Source organism: Pongo pygmaeus, chromosome 14, assembly GCF_028885625.2.
Source record: "Pongo pygmaeus isolate AG05252 chromosome 14, NHGRI_mPonPyg2-v2.0_pri, whole genome shotgun sequence".
Classification (NCBI taxonomy): domain Eukaryota; kingdom Metazoa; phylum Chordata; class Mammalia; order Primates; family Hominidae; genus Pongo; species Pongo pygmaeus.
The window spans coordinates 108,468,354-108,494,589 of NC_072387.2; the positions used below are offsets into that span (position 1 = coordinate 108,468,354).

General features: G+C 48.1%; 1 protein-coding gene across 1 annotated transcript in view; it reads right to left on the minus strand.

Annotated features, from left to right (window-relative positions):
- Positions 1–24,716, minus strand: part of STK24 (serine/threonine kinase 24) — a 129,015-nt gene extending 104,299 nt beyond the window's left edge. Inside the window, exon 1 of the mRNA XM_054446404.2 lies at positions 24,319–24,716. Coding sequence (XP_054302379.1) covers positions 24,319–24,360 — 42 coding nt within the window. The 5' untranslated portion in view covers positions 24,361–24,716. The remainder of the gene's footprint in view (positions 1–24,318) is intronic.
- Positions 24,717–26,236: the final 1,520 nt, after the last annotated feature.

Genomic DNA, 26,236 nt, shown 5'->3' on the forward strand with positions numbered 1-26,236 from the left:
TGAAGGAATGCCTGATGCAGGACAAAGGGAGTTGCTGAGGCTGAAAAAAAGCAAGAAAAAGGAGGAACAGGAGGCTTGGTGCGGTGGCTCATGCCTGTAATCCCAGCACTTTAGGAGGCCAAAGTGGGCGGATCGCCTGAGGTCCAGAATTCCAGACCAGCCTGGCCAACATGGTAAAACCTCACCTCTACTAAAAATACAAAAATTAGCCAGGTGTGGTGGCAGGTGCCTGTAATCTCAGCTACTCCAGAGGCTGAGGCAGGAGAATTGCTTGAACCCAAGGGGCGGAGGCTGCAGTGAGCCGAGATTGCACCACTGCACTCCAGCCTGGGTGATGGGCGATGGAGCAAGACTGCGTCTCAAAAAAAAAAAAAAAAAAAAAGGGAAGAAGAGAAGAGGGAGGAAGCTGATGATGATGATGAATTGGTTCTGGTGCAGCAGTTTTTTTCTTGTCAATAAAGCATTTAAGCCCCCCATATGCAACTTACTCCCTTTAAAGAAAAAAACTGAAATACAAGGCTGTGAAAAAATAACAAACGTCATTATCCCAGGAAACCCCCCAAAGAGTCCATACTTCCCAAAGACATTTAATACCTACTGCTCTTTACAGAACAGAACTTACTTTAAAACAGGACATTTCACTTTAATTACTAAAATTACCTCTGACTAAAACAGCAACAACACAGGCGCTCCAATGTAACCCTGTCAGGTTGTACTCATGGTCATTCCAGACCTCCAGGTTATCTAAAACACTGCATCTCTCGCAGATTAAAGCAACTAAAAGCAAATCACCTAGATAAAACTCCAAAATCCCTTTCCCGATTAAACCTGGCATTTTAGGCCAGCTGCCAGCGGCTCATCCTTGTTATCTGAGCACTCTGGGAGCCAAGGCGGGAAGACTGCTTGAGGCCAAAAGGTGGAGACCAGCCTGAGCAAGTAAGACTCCATCTCTACAAAAATAAAAAACAAACTAAAAACCTGGCATTTTAGAATGCTTAAGTCATTCAAATATTAAAGAAAATTGTTAGGCCAGGCGCGGTGGCTCACACCTATAATGCCAGCACTTTGAGAAGCCAAGGCAGGTGGATCACCTGAGGTCAGGAGTTCGAGACTAGCTTGACCAACATGGTGAAACCCAGTCTGTACTAAAAATGCAAAAATTAGCCAGGCGTGGTGGCACACACCTGTAATCTCAGCTACTCAGGAGGCTGAGGCACGAGAATCACTTGAACCAGGGAGATGGAGGTTGCAGTGAGCTGAGATAGTGCCACTGCACTCCAGCCTGGGAGGCAGAGCGAGACTCCGACTTGAAAGAAAAAATAGTTTAAGAACATGATCACCCAAAATATCTTAACACTGCTTTTATCTTTTCTTATTACACTTGATTGGTCTAGTGTGTATCTTATAACCTAGCCGCCATCGTAGCTGACTATAATCATGACCTGCTCTTTACAGAGTGAACGCTCAGCTCATGCCATCCCCTTTCCACTCATGTATAACTGGCACAATATGCCCTGCCTTCCGGGCAGCACACACAACCCTATTGTTGGATAATCATGTTTAAAACTCACTCTCGGCCGGGCGCAGGGGCTCACGCCTGTAATCCCAGCTCTTTGGGAGGCCGAGGCAGGCAGATCACGAGGTCAGGAGACCGAGACCATCCTGGCTAATACGGTGAAACCCTGTCTCTACTGAAAATACAAAAAATTAGCCAGGCATGGTGGTGGGCACCTGTAGTCCCAGCTACTCGGGAGGCTGAGGCAGCAGAATGGCGTGAACCCGGGAGACGGAGCTTGCAGTGAGCCAAGATTGCACCACTGCACTCCAGCCTGGGCGACAGAATGAGACTCCATCTCAATAAAAACAAACAAACAAACAAAAAAAACCCTCACTCTCAACAGAAAACTCCTGATTGGTTTTAACCAATTAAAAATGCCCTACACATATTAGCCTCCCTGTCTTTTTTTTTTTTTTTTTTTTTTTTTTGAGATGGAGTCTTGCTCAGTCACCCAGGCTGGAGTGCAGTGGCGCAATCTCCGCTCACTGCAAGCTCTGCCTCCCAGGTTCATGCCATTCTCCTGCCTCAGCCTCCCGAGTAGCTGGGACTATGGGCGCCGGCCACCACGCCCGGTTAATTCTTTTTGTATTTTTAGTAAAGACGGGGTTTCACCATGTTAGCCAGGATGGTCTCAATCTCCTGACCTTGTGATCCGCCCGCCTCGGCCTCCCAAAGTGCTGGGATTACAGGTGTAAGCCACCGTGCGGGCTATCAGCCTCCCTGTCTTATGTAAATGTCTTCCTTTCTCTAGATAAGGTCTTTTATCAGCATATACCTGATGATGTGCCCGGATAAGAAATTCGGTCCCATACTCAGGACCCACTTCAGGAAGAACTCTATCTTTCCTGACTTCTCCTCCTTTCCCGGGGAATTGTCAGCCGCATGGCCTGGATTCCCCAACAGGGCTGGCAGGGGGCATGGATTGGCCAGAGCCCCACTCCTCTTGCCACAAGGATCAGTCCAGGGTTAAGGACTATGCTAGGACCCTCAGCATTGCCTAAGAACTTGTGCTAGAGCTACTGAAAAAGAAGTGCTCTTTGTTCCCCAGGATCACATCATTAAGGCTGGGTGCTGCGGGCAGCCGCCTTTATCATCGGCTGGGGCACACCTGCCTAAGAAGTAAGCCCTCATGTTCCACCGTACTGGAAGTCAAGCCCACTGCAGCCCTTTCAGTGCTGTGAGCAGATGAATCTCCCCTTTTTCTTTTTGCTTAAACTAGTTGAGGTTGTTGTTCTTTTGCCTACAACTGAAAAAAAAACAAAACCACTGTAACACAATGAGTATGTACCCCAGTGATGACTATCAACACCAGCCAGGGTCATGCCAGCCACCCTGGGCCACATCAAACCAGGGATGGTAAAAGCAGCACCACTGGAAGCCCAGAATCACCCACCTGGGTTAAAATGAAAGTCTGCTGGGTTTAACTCACCTAGAGGCTTCTACCCAATTTTTGCAGGTGCAACCAAGACTGAGGCTGTTTAAACAGCCTTAAATTCTGCTATGCAACTCACTGGAAAACTACTTCAGGACCCACTTTGGAAGTGACCGCCACTAAAGTGGACAAGAGATGCAGGGTCAAAATGATGTATATATTAGGTATGTGGAGCTCAGACACATGATTTGTCTAATAAATTTGTTAAAAGAAACTCCTGTCATCTAAGAAATTACAAGCTACTCTTGACTTACGACCAGCTGACACACTGTTCCCACTGGTGATCAGCCACCCACAGCACCTCGCACCCCATCCATCCACCTGGGCCAATGCTGCTGCCATGTGGACACTCTGGAGCTCACATTCAGAGCAGAACCTGCTTTGCCTAGCAGGTAAAGCTAGGTGGAGTAGCCAAGTGTGATGAAGTCTGGTATCTGAAACACGGGCTACTCCCTCTTCAATCACCCTCTGTATAGTGATCACAGCCGTCCCATGTTGCTAACACAAATGACCTAATTAATCAGTCACCAGCCTCAGTCCCTAGCCTGAACTCTTCCACCAGCTCCAGACCCATATTTCTAACTGCCCGTTCATTTCCTCCGCCCACAATCCACTCATCTGAAACAGAATTCCTTATCTACATAGGATCTTCATCTTCCATGCTAGTCATCAGCCCCATGGACTTGGGTGTGTGGGTGTGTTCATTCGCCCCAGGGCACCTCCCTCCCTCCATCACCATCATCACTGAAGCCTGCCCCGCTCACCCCCACAGCTCCCTCCCTCGAATCCCTCCTCCTCCCCGCCCACTGGTGGCACAGTTCGATCTGGCATCAGCTTTTACCTGGGAAACCGCAATGGTCTCCTAGCTGGGGGACCAGCCTCCTTCCTTTCCAGTCTAACCACCAAACTGTCAACGCCCAAAATGGGTCTCATTCTGCCAATTCAAATTTCCCAGAAATGTCACATCACCTAATAGGCTAAAGCCCAAACCACTCAGCATGGTCCCATGGGTGATAATGACAAGGTAGTCTGGGAGCAGGTATTTTAGGACCAGATATGATCTGGTCCTGGACTGCCTTCTTCAACATATGTGTCTTGTTCTCTTTCCTTTCCCCTTAAGTCCGGCAGAATTGGATTCCTTGTATTTTTCCAAACACTCTGTGCTATTTAAAGACACCATGCTTTTGAACATTCTAATCTGTCTGGATGCCCTCTGCCTTTAAAATAAATTCTTCTAGAACAGAGCTCAGTCATTGTTTCCTTTATTAATCTTCAGCCAGCTACATCTAGATATTTAATTACCCCCTCCTCTGCGCTACTTCTGAGCCTTATACTTCCATAAATGCATTTTTTTCCCATTGAAATGTATGCAACACATGTGCCTCCGCTACTGGGCCGTAAGCTCCTTGAAGACGGAGCTGTTAGTCATCTAATCCCAATGCCAGCACTGCACCACACATATGACAGATCCCTCTTCAACTCTAAACACCATCTCCTATGCCTTATATTGGCTGATATACTACCTATTAGATATCTATTCAGATCAACACACATCTTTCTTCCCATAATTAAGAAGGCCTACCGGTTTTATGAACTATTAGGAATACTTTCCCAGCATCCAGCTGAGCAATTTTGACAGGAGGAATCCTGTTTTCATGGGAACTACTGAACCCACTAGAGGGGGTGCAGCAAAGAGGAATGCAGTAAACACCAGAGCGGTACAACATCAGGAGGGCACTACAATGGAGAAGGGGGTACTGCAGGGCACAGCCAGGCCTGGCACAGCCCCAAAGACCAACCTGAACTAACCCAGAAACCTGCACCCAGAAACATAAAGAAAACTCCTCCTCCTCCTCCAACTCTCTTATGCCAACTAGCTTCCTGCCTTCAGAACCAAGAACTTAACTCTTAAGATTATAGTTGACATAGACTTTGGAGTAAAAGGCTTTTCTAGCCTAGCCTCACAACTTAACTGCTATTTCCAAACTCCTTTCTATACGAAAATATGCAGGCGACTAACCAACAAACTTACGAGTGAAATCGGGAATGTATTTGGGAATAGTCCATATATTTTAAACTTTATTTCTTACAAATGAAAAACTGTGCTTCTTTTTGCATCAAACAATGGTGACTACAGAAGTAAATTACAATAAAAATATTAATATATCCCTAGGCCGGGCACGGTGGCTCACGCCTGTAATCCCAGCACTTTAGGAGGCTGAGGCAGGCGGATCACCTGAGGTTGGGGGTTCGAGAACAGCCTGACCAACGTGGAGAAACCCTGTCTCTACTAAAAAAAAAAAATACAAAATTAGCCAGGCGTGGAGGCACATGCCTGTAATCCCAGCTATTCAGGAGGCTGAGGGCAGAACAATCTCTTAACTCAGGAGGTGGAGGTTGCACCATTGCACTCCAGCCTGGGCAACAAGAGCGAAACTCCATCTCAAAAAAAAAAAGAAAAAAGTGTATTAATATGTCCCTGATATGGTTTGGCTGTGTCCCCACCCAAACCTCATTCTGAATTGTAGCTCCCATAATCCCCATGTGTTGTGGGAGGGACCCAGTGGGAGGTAACTGCATCACGGGAGGGTTTTTCCCATGCTGTTGGCATGACACTAAGTCTCACGAGATCTGATGGTTTGATAAAGGGCAGTTCCCCTGCACACGCTCTCTTGCCTGCCGATATGTGAGACGTGACTTTGCTCCTCTTTCGCCTTCCGCCATGACTGTGAGGCCTCCCTAACCATGTGGAACTATGAGTCCATTAAATCTTTTTCTTTATAAATTACCCAGTCTCGGGTATTTCTTCATAGCAGTATGAAAATGGACTCATACAATCCCTTCCTAGTTTTTGTCATGTTATTAAATGGCCACAAAGTCTACACTTACGTACCATTTTTCCTAAAATAGCAAAGATCTTTACAACAAAGCCTGACAACACTCCCTCTTTTTCTTGAAGTGTGCTTCTATCCAAATAGTTTCCATTTCTCACAAAAGTTAAATCACTAAAGACAACCAATCATACCAAAACAAAAATTTGAAAATCTGAACAAAGAGAAAAAGCAAATGAGTTCCAGCAAAATTCAGGAGCACTAACTTCTCATATCTCATATCACTGAAAGGAAAAAAAAAAAGGCCAGGCACTGTGGCATGCACCTGTAGTCCCCGCTTTTGCAGCCACTCGAGGCCGAGGCAGGAGAATCACTTGACCCAGGAGTTCAAGTCCAGACTGGGGAACATAGTCAACTCTCATCTCTTAAAAAACAGTAATAATAGAAGGGTAGTAGTAAAGGTCCATGTCCCTTATCCAAACTTTCAAAATCCAAAAGTCTCCGAAAACCAACAGTTTTTCCAACTCCTCTGGAGGTGAGATCTAAACTGATCTGAAACCAGTTGGCAGCAAACCCTGAAATGATGTGCAGCTACTCACAGTCTCAGTGCCAACAGGCAGACACCTCCCTCGACGCTCCAGTCCTCGTGGGTCACTGGGCACAGCCAAGCATCCACTCAACACTATTCAACGCTATGTCTCAATATTGCCCCTGACCCACTTATGCACCTTGTACAGGATGAAAACTTTATACAAGGAATGTATTATTTCAATGACTACTGCCCTGCCATTCAAAATGCATACAGTATGATTCTGCTGAAAAGCAGACTGGTCCTATTTTGGGGTGAATATTCATTCAGAGCAGTAATTTTAAGTCATAATATTGGCACTTATCCTGCAAATCTCTTTCTCATCTGAAACTTTTAACTAAATCAACAGGCTGAAAAGAAACACAAGATATAACAGCTATTTTAAACCAGACTATTCACCATATATTTATAAAAGATTCATCTAAAAGAATCAAAAACATAATTCTGGCCAGGCGTGGTGGTTCACACCTGTAATCCCAGCACTTTGGAAAGCCGACGCGGGTGGATCATTTGAGGTCAGGAGTTCGAGACCAGCCTAACCAACATGGTGAAACCCCGTCTCTACTAAAAATACAAAAAAATTAGGTGGGCATGGTGGCACATGCCTGTAGTCCCAGCTACTCGGGAGGCTGAGGCAGGAAAACTGCTTGAACCCGGGAGACAGAGGTTGCAGTGAGCCGAGATCACGCCACTGCACTCCAGCCTGGGAGACAGGACAAGACTCCATCTCAAAAAACAAAAAAAACCAAACAAACAAAAAAAAAAAAACCATAATTCAGTCAGGCAGAATTCTAGCTGTTTGTCCTCCTCAGGCTCCCGCAGCCACTTCAAAGTTAGCCAGAGCCTAGACACAGCCAGGACAGTGGTTCTGCTGTCTTGAGTGAATGCTCACTCACTCTCACAGAGTATACGTGTGGACCCCAGTCCGCAGGCGGTGATCCTTGTTTCAAATACAACTGGGCAAGGGGTAAGGTGCCCAGCAGGAGTGTAAGTGTAACACCACCATGTGGGTATTCTCACACAGTGAGAATAGCAACCTAGGCAAAGCAATTAACGACATAAAACTCATTAAATAACACACTGCTTTCCAACAGCACTGCCAGGGATGAGAGGAGGAGAGTCATTTTTTCTTTCTCCAAAGGCAAAAGAAAGCAGCAAGGAGGTCGGGCACGGTGGCTCATGCCTGTAATCCCAATACTTTGGGAGGCCAAGGCAGGCAGATCACTTGAGGTCAGGAGTTCAAGACCAGCCTGGCCAACACAGTGAAACTCCCTCTCTACCAAAAATACAAACATTAGCCGGGCGTGAGGCACACACCTGTAATCCTAGCTACTGGGGAGGCTGAGGCACGAGAATCACTTGAAGCCGGGAGGCAGAGGTTGCAATGAGCGAAGATCACATCACTGTACTCCAGCTAGGGCAACAGAGTGAGACTGTCTCAAAAAAAAAAAAAAAAAAAAAGAAAGAAAGAAAGAAAGCAGCAAGGTTATTCTTTCTAACCAGCAGAGCCAAACAAGTATGTATCTCTGGCTGGTACTCCTCTGTCGTAAAGATGGGGCAGGGCTGGTCAGGTGCAGTGGCTCTTGCCACACTAATCCTAGCACTTTGGGGGAGGCGGGCAGATCACCTGAGGTCAAGAGTTCAAGACCAACCAGCCCGGCCAACATGCTGAAACCCAACCTCTACTAAAAATACAAAAATTAGCCGGGTGTGGTGGCGCGTGCCTGTAATCCCAGCTGCTCCAGAGGCTGAGGCATGAGAATCGCTTGAACCTGGGAGGTGGAGGTTGCAGTGAGCCGAAATCGCACCATTGCACTCCAGCCTGGGTCGACAGAGTGAGACTCCCGTCTCAAAAAAAAAATAATAATAAAAAAAAAAAGATGGGACACGCCTTGTATTAAAGGAGGCACAGAAGTCAGTTAAGACAGTAAAATAATCATCATGAAAACCATATGGAAATTTGGGATGATATTTATGACACAATGCTGAATGAGAAACAATATAAAAGTGTACCTACATTATGACTGCAATTACTTAAGGAAATGTGTGTATGCAGACAACTGGCAAAATAGGAAGACCTACATACTCAAGTACTGGGATTCTAGATGCTTTTGCTTTAAAAATACTTTAACCTCCGGAGATGGAGTGAAGATATTTTTCTGGGTGAAGGTTCCCATTTCTGTACAATCCTCAACCCCCCCCTTCACATGATTCTTCTATAGACTATGTACGCATAACGGGGCCAGGATAGGAAACGGGACTGGCACACCACAGCCGATAAGCAACTGGCCGTTCCGCTGGTTTCCAAAGGCCCTTACTATCACAAGTCCTCCAGCAGAAAGGAACAGAATTACTACTACTCTGATATAAAATGACAAACTCAAGAAGAATTATTTTCGGGGAATTTCAAAAACACCCTCATTTGATTGCTATAGCTAATATTAAGAAATCATCTATGCAACAGGCCATACAAAAAGTACTGAGGTTTTTATCATTTTAAAAGGGTTCCAGGCAGGCGCGGTGGCTCACGCCTGTAGTCCCAGCACTTTGGGAGGCCGAGGCGGGCGGATCACGAGGTCAGGAGATCGAGACCATCCTGGCTAGCACGGTGAAACCCCATCTCTACTAAAAATACAAAAAAATTAGCCGGACGTGGTGGAGGGCGCCTGTGGTCCAGCTACTCGGGAGGCTGAGGCAGGAGAATGGTGTGAACACGGGAGGCGGAGCTTGCAGTGAGCCTAGATTGCGCCACTGCACCTCCAACCTGGGCGACAGAACAAGACTCTGTCTCAAAAAAAAAAAAGGTTCCAATATTTTATCATCTTAAGTAACATTTTACTCCAATTATTTTTCAGGATGCTCAGGGTAAACTGTTCTTCTTGGAAATACAAAGGGGAAAAATCATTTCTAACCAGGAGTGCTACAGTACAAGTTTCTTTTAGGTTGCTGACTGATGAAGCCATTTTACAATGAAGAGAAGGGCCAGGAGCGGTGGCTCGCACCTGTAATCCCAGCACTCTGGGAGGCCAAGGCGGGCGGATCATGAGGTTAGGAGTTTGAGACCAGCCTGACCAACATGGTGAAACCCCATCTCTACTAAAAATACAAAAATTAGCCAGGCGTGGTGGTGGGCGCCTGTAATCCCAGCTCCTCAGGAGGCTGAGGCAGGAGAATCGCTTGAACCCAGGAGGCTGAGGTTGCAGTGAGCCGAGATCACACAATCGTACTCCAGCCTGGGCAACAGAGAGACTCCATCTCAAAAAAAAAAAAAAAAAAAAGTTTAGCTTGGCGTGATGGTGCATGCCTGTAATCCCAGCTACTTGGGAGGCTGAGGCAGGAGAATTGCATGAACCCAGGAGGCAGAAGTTGCAGTGAGCCAAGATCACACCACTACACTCCAGTCTGGGCAACAGAGTGAGACTCCCTCTCTTAAAAAAATAAAATAAAATAAAATAAATTAAAAACAGAGAGAAAATAACATATTTTATATGAACATACCTGCATGCACAGAAACATCTGTATATTTGGGGGCTGGGGAGCTTCTCAAGCCTTCTCAGGCCTCCCAAGAAACAATTTGCTCCACAACATACACAGTAATGCATCCCAGAGGAAGGAACCAGGGATGCCACTTGGAGAACTAGTTTTTAACTGAAGTTGTTTAAACTATGTGACCACTTCATGCCTCCAGGGAGGCATATGACCACTTCATGCCTCCACGGAAATGCAATCCCATCCCACAACATCCAAGGCTAGCACCGATGGCCCCAGGTCAATTTTGGGAGTGTGTACCCAGAATACCGATGCTATTAGATGGCACACTTCAATCGCATCCTCTGCCTTTATTCTTCCGAGATAAACACAGGCAGTCGGGGGACCACGGCCAGGAAATGTACGTAGTTTCACTTCACAGAAGTTCGTCTTTTCTTGCAGAAGACAACATAGGGGAAGGCATTCTGAATGACACAAGTTGTTTTAGAAAGACTTCAGATTCTTCAACAACAAAGGGAAAAAAGAGCCCAAATCTCTGTAACTCCTCTTCCTGACGTGGTCAATCCCCTAAGTCTGTATAATGTGCTGCTTACCCTTGTATTTTAAAATGCCGTATAAAACACGTTTCCAGGCCGGGCGTGGTGGCTCACGCCTGTAATCCCAGCACTTTGGGAGGCCGAGGTGGGCGGATCACGAGGTTAGGAGATCGAGACCATCCTGGCTAACACGGTGAAACCCCATCTCTACTAAAAATAAAAAAAAAAAATTAGCCGGGCATGGTGGAGGGCGCCTGTAGTCCCAGCTACTCGGGAGGCTGAGGCAGGAGAATGGCGTGAACCTGGGAGGCGGAGCTTGTAGTGAGCCGAGATCGCGCCACTGCACTCCAGCCTGGGCGAAGGAGCGAGACTCCGTCTCAAAAAAAAAAAAAGTTTCCAATTCCTCATGTAATGAATTGCAACAAGCCTCAGAAAAACTACAATGCACTTAAAACCAAAAGCAAAGCCAAAAACCCCAAAACTCTCAAATAAGAAAGCCTGGTAAAATCAAAGTATAACTAAATCCAGTACACCCTAATAACAGACGACATTATTAAAATAAATGGGGGAGGGGGAGATAACAGAGAAATAGAGATCACTTCTGAATCAAAAGTCCAATCAACTATACATAAAAGCCAAAATCCCAAACATTGAAAACTCTACTGATATGAAATACTTTTTCCCATTTTGAAATATACATATAGTATTATATTTAGTTAAGTGTTAAATACAACAGCTACCGAGAAAAGAAAATCAATTTTAACCAAAGACAGTCATTTCATCAGTGGGAAAAACACGGGAGGGCATTCCCTTCTCACCCCTGCGGCATCCCAGCACCTGGAGCTAAGAGGAGCTCGACAGATGATACAGAGCTTGCTCGGGGGCTTCCCCTTACGAAGGCTCCCTAGGCAGAGGAAGGCAAGGGGTACTGAGTCTGAGAATCCTGCAGTGGCTGAGCAAGTGGAGGGGTAGATTCAAAGGCCCAGGAACAGGCGCTGAGCTTTGGAGGACCACAGGGAGTTGAGCCCACCCAGGGCAGAGGGGCGGAAGAGCAGAGGAGGAAGCTGGGTCCTAAAAAAGGCCCTGAGTTTTAGGCTGGCATTTACATCTGATCAGGAAGTCAGGAGCAGCGGGCAATACCACAGTTAAGAAAAGTTATCCTGACAAATTTGAGAATTATCAGGTTCAGAGCATTTGTTCTAGTTTGGGGTTTTCCAAAAAAACTACTGCACCCTAGATCTGAGAGATGCACTCCTTATGAAATAAGGTTCCAAGTGGCACACAGTAGCACAAGCCTGTAATCTCAGCTACTTAAGAGACAGAAGCAGGAGGACTGCTTGAGGCCAAGAGTTCGAGTCCAGCCTTGGCAACATAGCGCGATTCCCATTTCTAAAAATAAAAATGAGGTTCCAAGGTCAAAAAGACATGGAAGACACATCCTCTGCCCCCAACAGGTTTATAAATACATGCTAAAACAGTAAAGGCTCTAATGAGTCTTATAATTAAAGGCCTATTCAATTCCCAAAGTTAGGTCAGCGGTTCCAAAGTCAGTCTTTGGAAATACAAGCCATAAGCTGCAAGCACTGATTGTAGCTTGCTCTGCTTTTCAAATGGGCAAGGCTACTGTGTGCTTCACTAGAGTGGGGAGCAATGAGGATTCAGGATTCTTTTTAATTCTCCAGCACAATGGTTCTCAAAGTGTCATCCTCGAGGCAGCAATACACCAGGACACTTGTTCAAAATACAAACTCCCTCAGAGACGCCCAGAATCAGAAACTCCAGGGCAGCAGGGCAGAGCCTGCAGTCTGCATTTTATTAAGCCCTCCAGCTGACACTGACTGGTCTTATATTCAATTAGAGGGCTGGACACGGTGGCTCACACCTGTAATCCCAGCACTCTGGAAGGCGGAGGCGAGAGGATCACTTGAGGTCAGGAGTTTGAGACCATCCTGGCCAACAGGGCAAACAAAACCCTGTCTCTATGAAAAATACAAAAATTAGCCTGGCGTGGTGGTGGGTGCCTGCAATCCCAGCTACTTGGGAGGCTGAGGCAGGAGAATTGCTTGAACCTGGGAGGCGGAGGTTGCAGTGAGCCGAGATCATGCCATGGCACTCCAGTCTGGGCAAGAGAATGAGACTCTGTCTCAAAAAAAAAAAAAAAAAAATTATATTTGATTAGAGGGTACTTTTTCAGTTATTTCTTCACCACCCAAAACAACACAATCTGGGCAATACCTGAAAGGCAATGAACAGGAGCCAGTCAGCAGCTCCATGCCCACCCTAAGGAGGTGGGGCTCAGAGCTCACTACAGAGAACGGAGATAAAGGAACAGGGAAAATATCTGAAAGTCCAAGTCACAGCCCCCCACACCCACAATCCTAAATTCCAGGAAGCCGGTTAAAAATAATCCAGGAACAAGTTTCCCGATCAGGAGGAGTGCGCAGACAGCACAGCGCCAGCCCGGTGGGCTGAAGGCCCAGGGCTCCCTCTGCTCCAGCAGCAGGCGGCGGGCATGGGGGTGGCAGCCAAGGCTAGCTACCTCCTCTCACGCAGACAACCACCACCAAGAAGGCCTGGCCTCTCGGGCACAGAACCACAAGGACCCACACCGCCAGCTGCCCACCTTGCTGTGCCAGGCACCCTGCCAGCCAGAAGCACGCCAGGCTAAGGGGGAAGGACCTGCCCCCAACGAAATCGAGATTTTTTTTTCCTCAAAAAAAATGAATAATAATGAAACATGAACACACTCTTCTTTAAAGGTTAAAAAAAAAAGGAAATAAAAATGCCCAAAACACCCTCTGTTCACAGCCCTGAACTGAGCTGGTTTCACAAAGGCTGGAGGGAGAATGTGATGGTCAGGAGTCAGGAGGGCAGAGCTGTGTTGGGGATGTGCTGCAGGGAATCTGACACACCAGGGAGTGGGCAGTCGGGAGGAAGGAAAAGCACACACATGCTGGCCTCCCAGTCAGGGCTTCCGCCCCAGTGACGCTGTTTTCTAGCCGAGGCCTTGGGCAGGTTTCATAAGCCTCGGTTTTCTCATCTGTAAAATTAGTCTGACAGCCGTTCCCTCAGCAGAGACCCTGAGGGTTCACCAAGGGGCCCAGCCCTCACTGAAGAAAACTCAGTCAAAGCAGTCCCCTTCCGACAAGGCTTCCCATGAAGGGCAACAAAATCCAAAGATGTTTATTTTCTAGACTGACACAAATCCAGCCACGCCACAGGCTCAGTTACTCCTTCCACCTACCCACAGCAAGCAACAGGGAAGCAGGTGGGAGAAGAAAGCTTGCTGCAGAACTGCTGAAGAAGTGAGGCTTTGTGCTACCAGCTTTTTCTGTGTGAATTACCTCTCAAGAAATATTTGGTACCAGGAAACTGCATCACACATACTACAGGAACGCTCAAGCAATACCTTTCTTCATCTGGAGTTCAGGTGGCAGTTTAATAACTTTGAAGTCATCACAATGAACATGCTTCCAAAGTTCGACGAAACTATACCTAAAATAACTGCGGACTAAGGCTCAGTCTCCACGTTCCAGACTGTTTTTCATTTCTACTCAATGGTTCGTTGCTGTAAAATTCTACCCAAGAAAGTACTCTGTCCTTAAGCAAGAAATCGCTTGAAGGCCATACCCCAAAGAAGAGCTTTCCCTGTTTAGATACGCACCCTTCAAGTCCTCCATCCATTAACATGCTATGGATTTATGGCCAGCACTGTGTGGTGCCCCCAGCGTGCAGACACCACTGACTCTGCAACATGCAATCTGCTAACACGTGGCCACTGGGACAGCCACATAACACCCGGGCCCTCTGACGGGCTATTCGGCATCTGTGGCACACGTGTGCCCCAGTCCTGCACCGACCACCACGGAACATACGAGCAGACTGACACCACCTCCGCCCTGCCAAGCAGCACATACTCAATTCTGGACCGGGGGTTGGAACCCCAAAGCATCATAAACTTAAGCAAGCGTTTCTCCAGAGAGATCCTATGAGGCTCCCGGACATGGTTCTGTGTCCACAGGATCTCAGGACCAAAAAAATGAGAGAAACAAGAAGAGCAGGTTCTCAGTTCAAGTTGGGGAGGTGGAGGCCACCAACCAGTAGAGAGATGGAAAAATAAGCAGACATGTATACTGCTGTTTATTTACGGGGAGAAAATAAGAGGCACAATCTCATGATGAAGAGAACGGAGGCTCCGAGTTCTTGCCCACCGCCCTGGCCCAGCAGTCAGTCCTAGCCCTTGGAATTTCTTCACCTGCCTGGCCCTGTCTTTACTCACCTACAAACTGGAGAATAGCAACTTGGAGGTAGAGGGACATGGACAGCAGCATCTAATTGGGTCAATCCTGAAATCCCACTAAAATCATAAATCTAAAAACTACCACATACCTGAAACAGAGAGAAGACAACTGCAATGAAATCTCAGAAGCTGGAAAGTAGGTAGTAGTTTAAAAAAAAAAAAAAAGGGGGGGTGGGGTGGGGGGAGTAGAGGAAGACAACGCTAAACCAGAGGTGCAGAAAGCAGAGAATTTTTTTTTTTTTTGGAGGCAGAGTCTCGCTCTGTCACCCAGGCTGGAGTGCAATGGTGCGATCTCGGCTCACTGCAACTTCCGCCTCCTGGGTTCAAGCAATTCTCCTGCCTCAGCCTGCCAAGTAGGTGGGATTACAGGCGTGTATCACCACACCTGGCTAATTTTTGTGTTTTTGGTAGAGAAGGGGTTTCACCATGTTGGTCAGGCTGGTCTCGAAATCCTGACCTCAAATGATCCACCCGCTTCGGCCTCCCAAAGTGCTGAGATTACAGGCGTGAGCCATCGCGCCCGGCCAGCAGAGAACTAACTTAACTCACAGTGCTGGACCCCCAGCTCTCAGGAACTGATGGCACCAGTCCCTCTGCCGGGGGAATGAGTGAACCAGGCAGCGCCTCAAAGTCAGCTACAGAAGTGGGTAGACAGCCAGATAGCTTGCCCCACATCTCACAGCTGGCCTCCCAAACTCAATGAAATGATGGAAAATATATTATCTGCAAAGGAAGGACAAATTGAGGATATATGGACCAGGCCGCAGCAGACACAGCCAGAAGCAGAGGCAGCATACTTAAAAATGGGGAATGAAGGCCGGGCACGGTGGCTAACACCTGTAATCCCAGCAGTTTGGGAGGCCGAGGCGTGTCTATCACCTGAGGTCAGCAGTTCGAGACCAGCCTGATCAACGTGGTGAAACCTCGTCTCTACTAAAAAACACAAAAATTAGCCGGACATGGTGGTGGGTGCCTGTAATCCCAGCTACTTGGGAGGCTGAGGCAGGAGAATCACTTGAACCCGGGGGCGGGGGGCGGGGGAGGGGGGGGGCAGATGTTATGTTGCAGTGAACCAAGATCATGCCATTGCACTCCAGACTGGGTGACAGAGCGAGACTCCATCTCAAAAAACAAAAAAGAAAAAGGAATATTTGAGGGCCGATGCAGAAGGTTCACCATCCAAGTAATAAAGTTTCAGAAAGAAAGAACACAGAAAATGGAAGGGGGGAGGGGAATCAAAGAAAAAAATCAACAAAAAGATCTGAGTCGCTTCACAGAAAGGGCCTAACCAAGTATCTGTCACGAGAAACGAAAACAGCCCCACTCCAAGCCACATCATTGTGAAACTTCAGAACACAAGGAAAAAGTTCAGATCCCATTAGGTCCAGGAAGAACAGCACAGCCTGCACACACAAAAGCCGGTGCTGGCGGGGCCTCCATCTTCAACAGCAACACTGGAAGCTAAAACACAGTGGAGAAACACCTTTAAAATTCTGGAGGAAATGAATGTCCACCCTGCAATTTTATACCATGCTAAAATATCAACTGAGGGAGAAGGAAAAAAGAAATTTTTGAAAAGCCTGTCTCCCACGCTGCCTATTCACAAAAAATGGCGCACTATATGCCCAACCAACACCATGGCATAAATCAAGAAAGACAATGACAGGAGAGACAAAAAAAAAAACAAAACAACAACAGATATTCAACACAAGAGAGCAGCAGAAGGAACCCAGAGGACGAGGGCAAAGGAAGACCAGAGGATGGGAGCGGCACAAGGAGCATAGAAGATACGCAGGTGACGAAAGTCACAGGTGCCACCCGAACTTCCTAAGACAAGGTTGCAACAACTGCAGAGTGCTGGGTTGAATGAGAAGCATTACCAAAAGAAAAGAATTCCAAAAGAGATCTGATCAGTAACTATGGTTGAGTAATAATGGCTGGGCTGCGGATCCGTCTGCAGTCCATTAATGTACACACTGCATTCTGACTTCACGGACATTACAACATCTCTCCGCTGGGGGAGAGGGGGGTGTCTGTGCGAGGAAAAGAGGCAAGCGGAAGAGAAGTAAATCCTCATCCACAGGGTCCAAAGTCTATAGACAATGCCTGAAATCAGGAAAAAAAAAAAACACAGGCAGCAATTTTTTTTTTTTTTTTTTTTTTTAGACGGAGTTTCACTCTGTCATCCAGGCTGGAGTGCAGTGGCACCATCTCAGCTCACTGCAACCTCTGCCTCCCAGGTTCAAAGAATTCTCCTGCCTCAGCCTCCCAAGTAGGTGGGATTACAGGCGCCCACCACCACGCCCAGCTAATTTTTTTGTATTTCTAGTAGAGACGGAGTTTCACCATGTTGGCCAGGCTGGTCTTGAACTCCTGACTTCAAGTGATCCACTCGCCTCAGCCTCCCAAAGTGCTGGGATTACAGGCGTGAGCCAGCGTGCCCGGTCAATTTTTTAATGTTCCTCATAAACTAAGGAGTAACAAAAAAATCAACCAGGAGAGATCAAAGGGGCTGCCCTCGGGGAATAAGAAATGGAGAGAAGTGGAAGCAGCTGCTATCTTTCCCAACCAACCTTACAAAACTACCCATTAGACATTTCTAAATAGAAACTAAACCAAATCTTAAGTAATTACAAATAAAACAAAGGATGTGGACCTGTAACAGTTCTTTCAAACCTTACGGTCTAAAATTCTCTTAAAAAACAGGAAGAGACTTAAAATAATAGGAAGATAAACCCCAGCTATGTACTTGGTAAGCATTAATTTAAAACTTGAAATGTTCCCACAATGTATTCAGATACCAACAGGGCGCAGAACAGAAAAGGTTTCTTTTGCTGACGAAGAACCCTCAAGAAACACAATGGAAGGTCTCTAGAGTCAACAATGTTGTTCCCTGGGTGCGCATAAAGTGACTGGTAACCACCAATTTGGGATGTTTCACAGTCTGTACCAAGCAAAGGCATATCTCAGTTTATTTCCCCTAATTTAAACCTTGCAAACCAGGGAGCCATTTAGGATTAAGAAACTCCATAGTCACCCTCAGGAGGCAGGTTTTTTTATTTTTCCCAAAGCATTTGGCACTGATATTTTTTATAATTTCCACTGCAAAAACATGAATTATGGGAAATGACTGCTACAAACTAGTCCAACGACAGTGGCTGATTCTATGCAATGAGACATGGATAATAAGAGTGCAACTTCTATTTCCTGCACTCACGCCAGCCACAAGATTCCATTAATGATAATCAGCTGCGCTAAGGTATTAAAAAAAAGCCACAGAAAGGTGGCTTGGGTGTGGTCCACTTCCTGCAGGTAAGGAGCTTCCACAAGGGCAGCTCTGAATCATGGGGAGTAATCTCCCAAATAAAGAGCTAAGGGGCCCATTTCTCAGACCATCGGACACCTGGACTCCGGCTTTAGAGTGTGTGTAACTGCACAAGCACAGCAGAAAGCAGCAGTGACCATCGACAGGCTCCTCCCCTCAGTAACTGCTCACCCTGCATCTTGCACCAGGGTCCTAGAAAAATACTGAACTGAAAAATGAACCTCAACCTGCACCACATTAGGCAGCTCAGCTCTACGCATCAGAACGTAGCTCCAAGAAGAGCATCAAAGTCAGAAAGAGGGTGGGAAAGCAACGATGCCAGCCGCCACCTGCCCATAACTGCTCAGCGCAGTTAGCAAGCTAGAAAATCCCATCTGACCAATTCCTACTTGAAGGTCACTTGGTTCTATGTGAAATGCTATCAAGAATACTCCCAGATGTGAGACTGCACTCCTCCCATCAAGAATACTCCCAGATCTGAGACTGCACTCCTCCCATCAAGAATACTCCCAGATCTGAGACTGCACTCCTCCCATCAAGAATACTCCCAGATCTGAGGCTGCACTCCTCCCATCAAGAATACTCCCAGATCTGAGGCTGCACTCCTCCAATCAAGAATACTCCCAGATCTGAGGCTGCACTCCTCCAATCAAGAATACTCCCAGATCTGAGGCTGCACTCCTCCAATCAAGAATACTCCCAGATCTGAGGCTGCACTCCTCCAATCAAGAATACTCCCAGATCTGAGACTGCACTCCTCCAATCAAGAATACTCCCAGATCTGAGACTGCACTCCTCCAATCAAGAATACTCCCAGATCTGAGGCTGCACTCCTCCCATCAGGAATGCTCCCAGATCTGAGACTGCACTCCTCCCATCAGGAATGCTCCCAGATCTGAGACTGCACTCCTCCCATCAAGAATACTCCCAGATCTGAGACTGCACTCCTCCCATCAAGAATACTCCCAGATCTGAGACTGCACTCCTCCAATCAAGAATACTCCCAGATCTGAGGCTGCACTCCTCCAAAAGTTTGGGTTTTTCTAATTTAAAAAAACCTTGTGACCATCCTCCCCCTCAAAAAAGAACACTTTCAAGCAAAACAAATTCTTACCATTGTTACATTTGGGAACATGGAGTATTGAAAATAGGTTTTTTGGGTTTTTTTTGTTTTTGTTTTTGACACATAGGCAACTAACTAACAAAACAGTAACTAACAGTAACTGAGTACTTTTCTTATTACTCTTTAGCAATGATCAGCAAAAAGGATCATAAAGCAAGAGGAGTAATGAGATACTATAAAATATTCAGAGTTCAAGCCACGAAGCTGAGTGAACACTAAAAATATCCACTTAGGCTGCCCTACTGACACCTGGGCTCCCCACTCGCATCCCTGGGCTTCCTCTTCCCTGAAGTGCTGCAATGCCTTCTAAAGGGGCACCCAGCACTCCCCACACCTGAGAAAGCAGAAGCCCCAAAGAACAGGAGATCATCTGCTCAAAAATGTGCCATACTTCCAGCTGTCTACAGATGCAAGGCCTCCCCCAGGCCCACAGGCACCCCACTGCCTCTTCAGCTCTAGGACCGATCTAGATCTAGCCCATCAGAAGCCGCTGTCACCGCTTTCCAACCATATACCTTTGCTCACTGTGTCCTCAGTCACTGCAACCTTCTTAGGGCACATGCCCCAAGGCAGGCAGCCGACCTCTTGAGGACAGGATGGACTGAGGCTCTGAACACTGCCTCCAACGACTCCGGGCACTATACTCTGTAGGCTCCCCTGTGCAGTCCAATGCTGTCAGTCACCAGAGCACACTCCACAGTTCAGCAAGTCCCCGAGGCGCTCTCGGAACCCACGTCTCGGATGTCCTGACTGTCCACACCCAGTGACACACCAACCTTCCCCCAGAGTGCAGATGGTAACAGGGTAACTGGGCAGGCATCTCCCAAGGAAGGAACGAAAAAGAACCCGTGGAAATGTGACACTAACAGAAAAAAAAGTACAAGAGCACTTAAGCCACAATTAAATGCAGCTGTCCTATGTTTGCCTTCATTTCCCAGACTCCCAGAGTGCACAGGCTTCCCTAGGGTGAGCACAGCACTTGAGAAAAGCTCCCCATGTTCCCAAACCGGCCATCAGACACCCGTCTCACTATCCCGATGCAAGGGGCATTCTCAGCAAAGGTCTATTTATCCAAGCAGCAAGAAAAACAGAAGGGGAACGAGGGGGACAGGATGATGTTAACAAGGAGAAACTTCTGGTTTTTAAGCTATTCCTCTAAATTATCTGTATTTTCAAATATGAAACTATGTTAAACTTACAACTTCGAAACATGGTAAATTAACCAGGCCCTGCAATATGCAATACATGTGACTTATATAATTCAGTATTTTTCAAACTGTGGGTCAGGAACCAGTGGGCTGTGAAATCAATCTAGTGTTGCAACTAGCTCCTTTTTTAAATATACCACAACAGCACATCACAAGCACAGGCTGAGCATCCCCGATCCAAAATGCTCCAAAATATGAAACTTTTCAGCACCAACATGACACTCAAAGGAAATGCTCATTGGGAGCACTTCTGATTTCGGATGTTCAACCAGCATATAATGCAAATATTCCAAAATTCGAAACACTTGTGGTCCCAAGCATTTTGGATGAGAGATACTCAACCCGTAGTAAGGATTAGTACTGTCTCCTGAAACTTGTTTTTGATCCTGATGTAAAATGTATTTCTTATATGGGTCATGGTCCAGAAAAGTTGAAAAGTGACAGCTAAAATTTTCTAACAGAAATGTACAAACCAAAATCTCATTTTTAAATCACATTTCTGCAAACTCAAAGCCGATCGGTGTTCCTGCCTCCATCTGAAGCTTTTCTTTTAATCTCAATTGAGTGAAACAACAAATGCTCAATGAAAGACGGAGTACTTATAGCCACAGATCAGCCTGATTTATGTTTATTCATCACTATATTCACTCAGTTACTGATGTCTATTTTTTTCCCCTACTGAAATATAAAACTGGGGTTTAAGAGGAAAAAAAAAGGAAAGGCTTCAGCAACTTTCATTAAACATTTACTTAAAATGGTAACCTCATTCAGATCTACCACTTTCAACCCCTCCCCTAGGACCTGGCCCATGAAAGTTCAATAAGGGTTGCTGATAGAATAAATTAAAAAATCAGCCTCCTATTTCTGATTTCTTTAGCCAATCCAACTGGCAATGAGATAAACTTTAACGTTTGCAAAAGTAACCATAAAACAGTAACACTGCATGATGAGTGGAGTAGTAGGAGGAGGAGTTTCCAATCACAAACTTGCCACATAATATATGATCTCACCTTGGTCAGTTAAGTCTCCCTTGGTATCCACATCTACAAAATGGTATAATATCATGTACATCTCAAACGGTACCGGTAAGAATCGAGAAGCATAAAAATGATTTGCAAAACATTGAAAAATGGTGTTTATACTAACATGGTTGTTATTTTTCAAGCATCCTTGCCTAGGCCACCTGAATTCACTCTGCTTTTTTTTTTTTGAGACAGAGTCTCGCTCTGTCGCCCAGGCTGGAGGGCAATGGTACAATCTCAGCTCAACGCCACCTCCGCCTCCCGGGTTCAAGCGATTCTCCTGCCTCAGCCTCCCGAGCAGCTGGGATTACAGGCGTGTGCCACCACGCCCAGCTAATTTTTTGGATTTTTAGTAGAAACAGGGTTTCATCATGTTAGCCAGGATGGTCTCGATCTCCTGACCTCATGATCCGCCCGCTTCGGCCTCTCAAACTGCTGGGATTACAGACTCTGCTGTCTTTCTAAGCCAACTCCTTATAAACCCTGGTCAGGAGACAAGAAAAAGGGAGGGCTATGAGGCCTATCAGAGCAAGCCATAGAAGAGATATGGACTTCTCCCATTTAGCAGACAACAGTCGAAAGCAGGTGTGCTTTTAATTGAATCTTCAGCAACAACTCTTAGGGAAGCCTCCCAGGGCAGTAGCAACTGCTAATTTGAAGTAGAAAATAAATGTGCTTGTTGTTTTTCTTTTGTGGGGTGGGGGACGAGAAAAGAATGTTCTTCCCCAAATGATACACTGTTACCATACAGTCTGTAGATGTACTTAGGTACAGGAATGACTGGCAGAAGCCAACTTTCCTACCTCTAAAACTGTAAAACTGTAACAGCTGAAAATCTGATCATTTCTACCAAGAAACACCATCTTTCATACTAAGAAAACAAAATAAAAACAGTTCCCGTGTAACACAACCTAACAGATACATAATAGTTGAGAGGCAAAGTTATTAAGGAAATGTATCTTCTTTTCCCAAGATTTAAGAACTCTGACCCACTCAAAAAAAAAAAAAAAGTGAGGACAAAAATGAAAAGGTGAGATACTAGATACCACCTGGTAACCATCTGATACTGTCTTCACAGCACCAGCCAAAGGGGCTTTTAGTACCTTTTCAAACTGATTCGCTATCCACAAAGGCCAATTAACCTAGCAAGTGAGGCATTTGTGCTAGATTCCAACCTGATGAACACGGTATAAGTATCAACCTAAAGGAAATACTGATAAAACTTTTTTTTAAATCATTACAAGAGTCCTTCTTGCTCCATTGGTAAGAAATTACTTTTTTCACCCAGTTCACTCTGACCTACACACCTCTAAATTCATACCAAAGCGGCTTTAGAAAATACCAAGAAACCACATCTGATTGTTACCCAGCAGTCAGCAGAAGTTTAGGTTTTGAATGCATGCTAAATTCAATGCTCCTTAAATGAGAGTCGACAAAAGAATATTCTTCAAGCATCTTCGCAGTCACTCTTAAGATAACTTAACTGTTACTGCTTAAATATATATACTTATTTACTGCTTAAACATATATACACACACATATACTGCTTATATATATATATACACACAAACACACATAAACACACACACTTGGACTAAAATTCTAGCTGCCATTAAAGTGGTAACTTTGAGTTCCTATTTTTCCAGAATTCAAACCTGAACAGTGAAATCCAGTTTTCTTTTTACGGTTTCAAAAAAAGAAGGCAGAGAGATGATCTCACTGGAAGAGGCGGGCAGACCCCAGAGGCAGTCCCAGGTCTGGGCACTGTGCTTCTCAGCCCTCAAGACACACGGAAGGAGCCTGTTGGTATCTATAAATCAACCAGTAATCTACTTGGATGCTTTTGGTTTTCTTCAAACACTTAACGTTCACTCAGCTAAACTGGGAGAGCAAACTTTCATGACATATCCTAACTGTATCCTAAGATTTCAATCCTAAGCATTTTGCCACCATTTCTGCGCCTACAAAGTTTACAAGAGTTAGCCAAGGACGGTGGCTTTGTTTTTCAAGGGGCTAAAAGCAGTCCCCAACGGCAACGAAAACAACAACAAAAAAACCTTTAACTTATACATGTAAATTTGAAATTCAACTCCTCTCCCACTCCCTAAAAAGTCACTGGTAGGCCAAGGTGTCACCAAGTACCGAAAGAGAGGTTTACTGGGCGAAGAATTCCTGTAAATGCAACCAAGTCTCAAAGTGAAAGCCCAGGGTCCCGGGGCCGGGCCGGGCCCGGGACCCTGGTGCGCGGCTGTCCGAGGGATTCCTCCTTCCAGAAGGTTTGCAGCTCGCACTTTCCCCCGGTCCGCAGGTGCACGGGGGCTGCGGGCAAAGCCACTCCAAGTGGAACTCGCGGTTACACCTTCCTCCGCTCCACCCTGCCTACTCCGCTCGGGCCCGGACGAGTCCAGGCGCGCTCCCCGTCCCCGCCCTGCCCAGGTCTCCCGCCCGCCCGCCCGGGGGTGGGGGACTGGCCTGGGGGGCGCGTCCTGGGGCCCTCCGCCAACCCGGCCCCCACGCAGGGCCCTGGGACCCGGCGGGGGCCTCCAAGGGCATCGCTCCACCTCACTTCTCCCGGGGACAGGGCCACCCAGGGCCTGTAGCTCCGGAAGAGTGTTGGGGCGAGGGGAGCGCGGAGGACAAGGCGCCCGCACCCCCACATCCGGACCCAGGCCGCGGTCCCTACGGCTCCTGCACGCACACGCCGGAGACCTCGGCCGCCGGAGCCGGCAGGGACGCCCAGGGACCCGGACTCGGACCCGGACCCCCGGCCGAGCCGGGCGCGCGGGGAGCCAGGCTCCGGCGCGACCCCGGCCGGCTGAGCGTGGGGGGACGCCGTGTGGATACCGCCAAGTTGCTGCTTCCGCCCCGGTCGCGCATCCCGGCCCCGCGGCCCGCGCCCGCCTACCTGCATGCCGGGCAGGCCCGACTGCACCGGGGAGTGAGCCATGGCGCTCAGGACGGCCACTTCCTGGGACGGGACGGCCGGGCCGCGACGATCCGCGCGGGGCGGCGAGGCCCGCGGGCCGCGCGCAGCCCTCGGGCGGCGGGGCCGGCCGGAGCCCGAGGCCACCCCAGCCCCGGCGGGTCCCGGCCGGGCGGCGGGGGCTCAGCGGCGGGTGACGGGCCGCGTCTCCATGCACGGCGCCGGGGAGGAGCTGCTGGGGGCGCGGGGCCTCGCGCGAACTGCCGCCGCCGCCGCTGCCGCTGCTGCTATTGCTGGGCTGGAGCCGGGCGGCCTGGGCCCGCGCGCGCTGGCCGCTGGAGCCGGAGTGGGCGCGCACAGCCCGCCGAGCCCGCGAGCGCCGGGCGCGTCCCGCCCCGGCCCGGCCCCCGCGCCCGCCCCCGCGGCCCGGCCGGGGACCCCGCCCCGCGCTTCCGGGAGGGGGAGGGGAGAGGCCGGTGGCCGCGCGGGAGCTCTAGGCCGCAGCCGCCGCCTGCCGGCCCGGCCCGGGTCCCAGCTGCTCCTGCGGCGCTTCCACGCCCCCGCGGGCGGGCGGCGGGGCCGGGAGGGGGCCTCGGCTGGGGCGGGCGCCGGGAGGGAGCGAGTCGGGGCCGGAGGCTGGCCGCGTGCCCACCGGGCCGGCGCCGGGGCGAGCCTGGGCCGCGGCCCCCTCTTCCCGCCAGCCAGCCCACCCCGCCCCGGCGGCCTCTGGGGAAACGGGCCCCGGGCGAGCCCCTGAGGGCAGGGTCGGGGTCGGGGGCACCTGGGGAAGGAGAGCGCCCCGTGGGGCCTCGGCCGGTGGCCTGTGCCAAAAGGCCGGGCAGAGCTGTTTCGGTGTCTGGGTGAAGTTTCCAGCCAACCCAAGAAGGAAACCGAAAGGGGAGAGGCCGAGAGAGAGGTTAATTCCTAGCGCTTTGGTTACCGAAAACAGCCCTGCTGGCACTGCTGGGCTGGGACCTTAGCTGAGCAGTGCGGAGGCTGAACCCCACCATCTCTGGGCTCCGCAGCAAATCGGGAGCACCCACCCACTATAAGGGGGAAATGGGGCGCAGAGGGCAGGGAGGAAGAGAAGAGAATGGAAGGAAAGCGCGTCTGGACTTTGAACTGCAGCCCTCTCCCTCTTTCCCTTGCCTCGGAAGCTCCAGGCCCACTCAGCACCAGTTCTGTCTCCTCTTTTCAGCTGCCTTCTCTCTAGCTACTGAGGGGAAAAGTCAGGATGAAGCGGGTCCCTCGGCCTCCAGGAAGTGTTTTATTACAGTCGCAAACAGGTAGAGCGGCAGCCACCCCAGTGATGACTCCCTGCTCCTTAGATTGTAGGGACGCTGTCACCTCACTCATGCTCCTGAGTGGCCATTTTGCACCCTGGCTGGGCGAGTTAGGCAGACAAAATGAGCCCCCAAAAGTTTACTCCACCGAAGTAAAGGAGTGTTTCTTTTCTGAGGTGTCACTGTATTCCATCCACGAACTTCAGTTCCCCCGGGTGCTCTGGATCTGACACGGAGTAGGATGCTAACATCTAATCCCTTCTTTCCCTTTGGAAAGATGCGTTGTTTTTCTCGGAGTCCTGGGGAATACGTTAGAATACTTTCATGGTTGTCACTGGTACGCCCATCCCTTGAAGAGCCCTGCCACCCCTAAGTAGGACTGCAAGGAAATACAAAATTAGGAGAAGTATAAACCCTGATACTCAGGAACTTAAAATCGTGTATAAATTTTGTACACCTAAAAAATGTGGTACCTAAAGAGATGAACAGCAAAACAAGCAAGAATGTGAATCTTTAAAATGTTTCTACTCTTTCGGGCAGCCCAGGAATTCTGCCTAAAGTAACATATCGTAAGGCAACAACCAAGAAGTGTGGAAGAATGCATGTAAAAAGACACA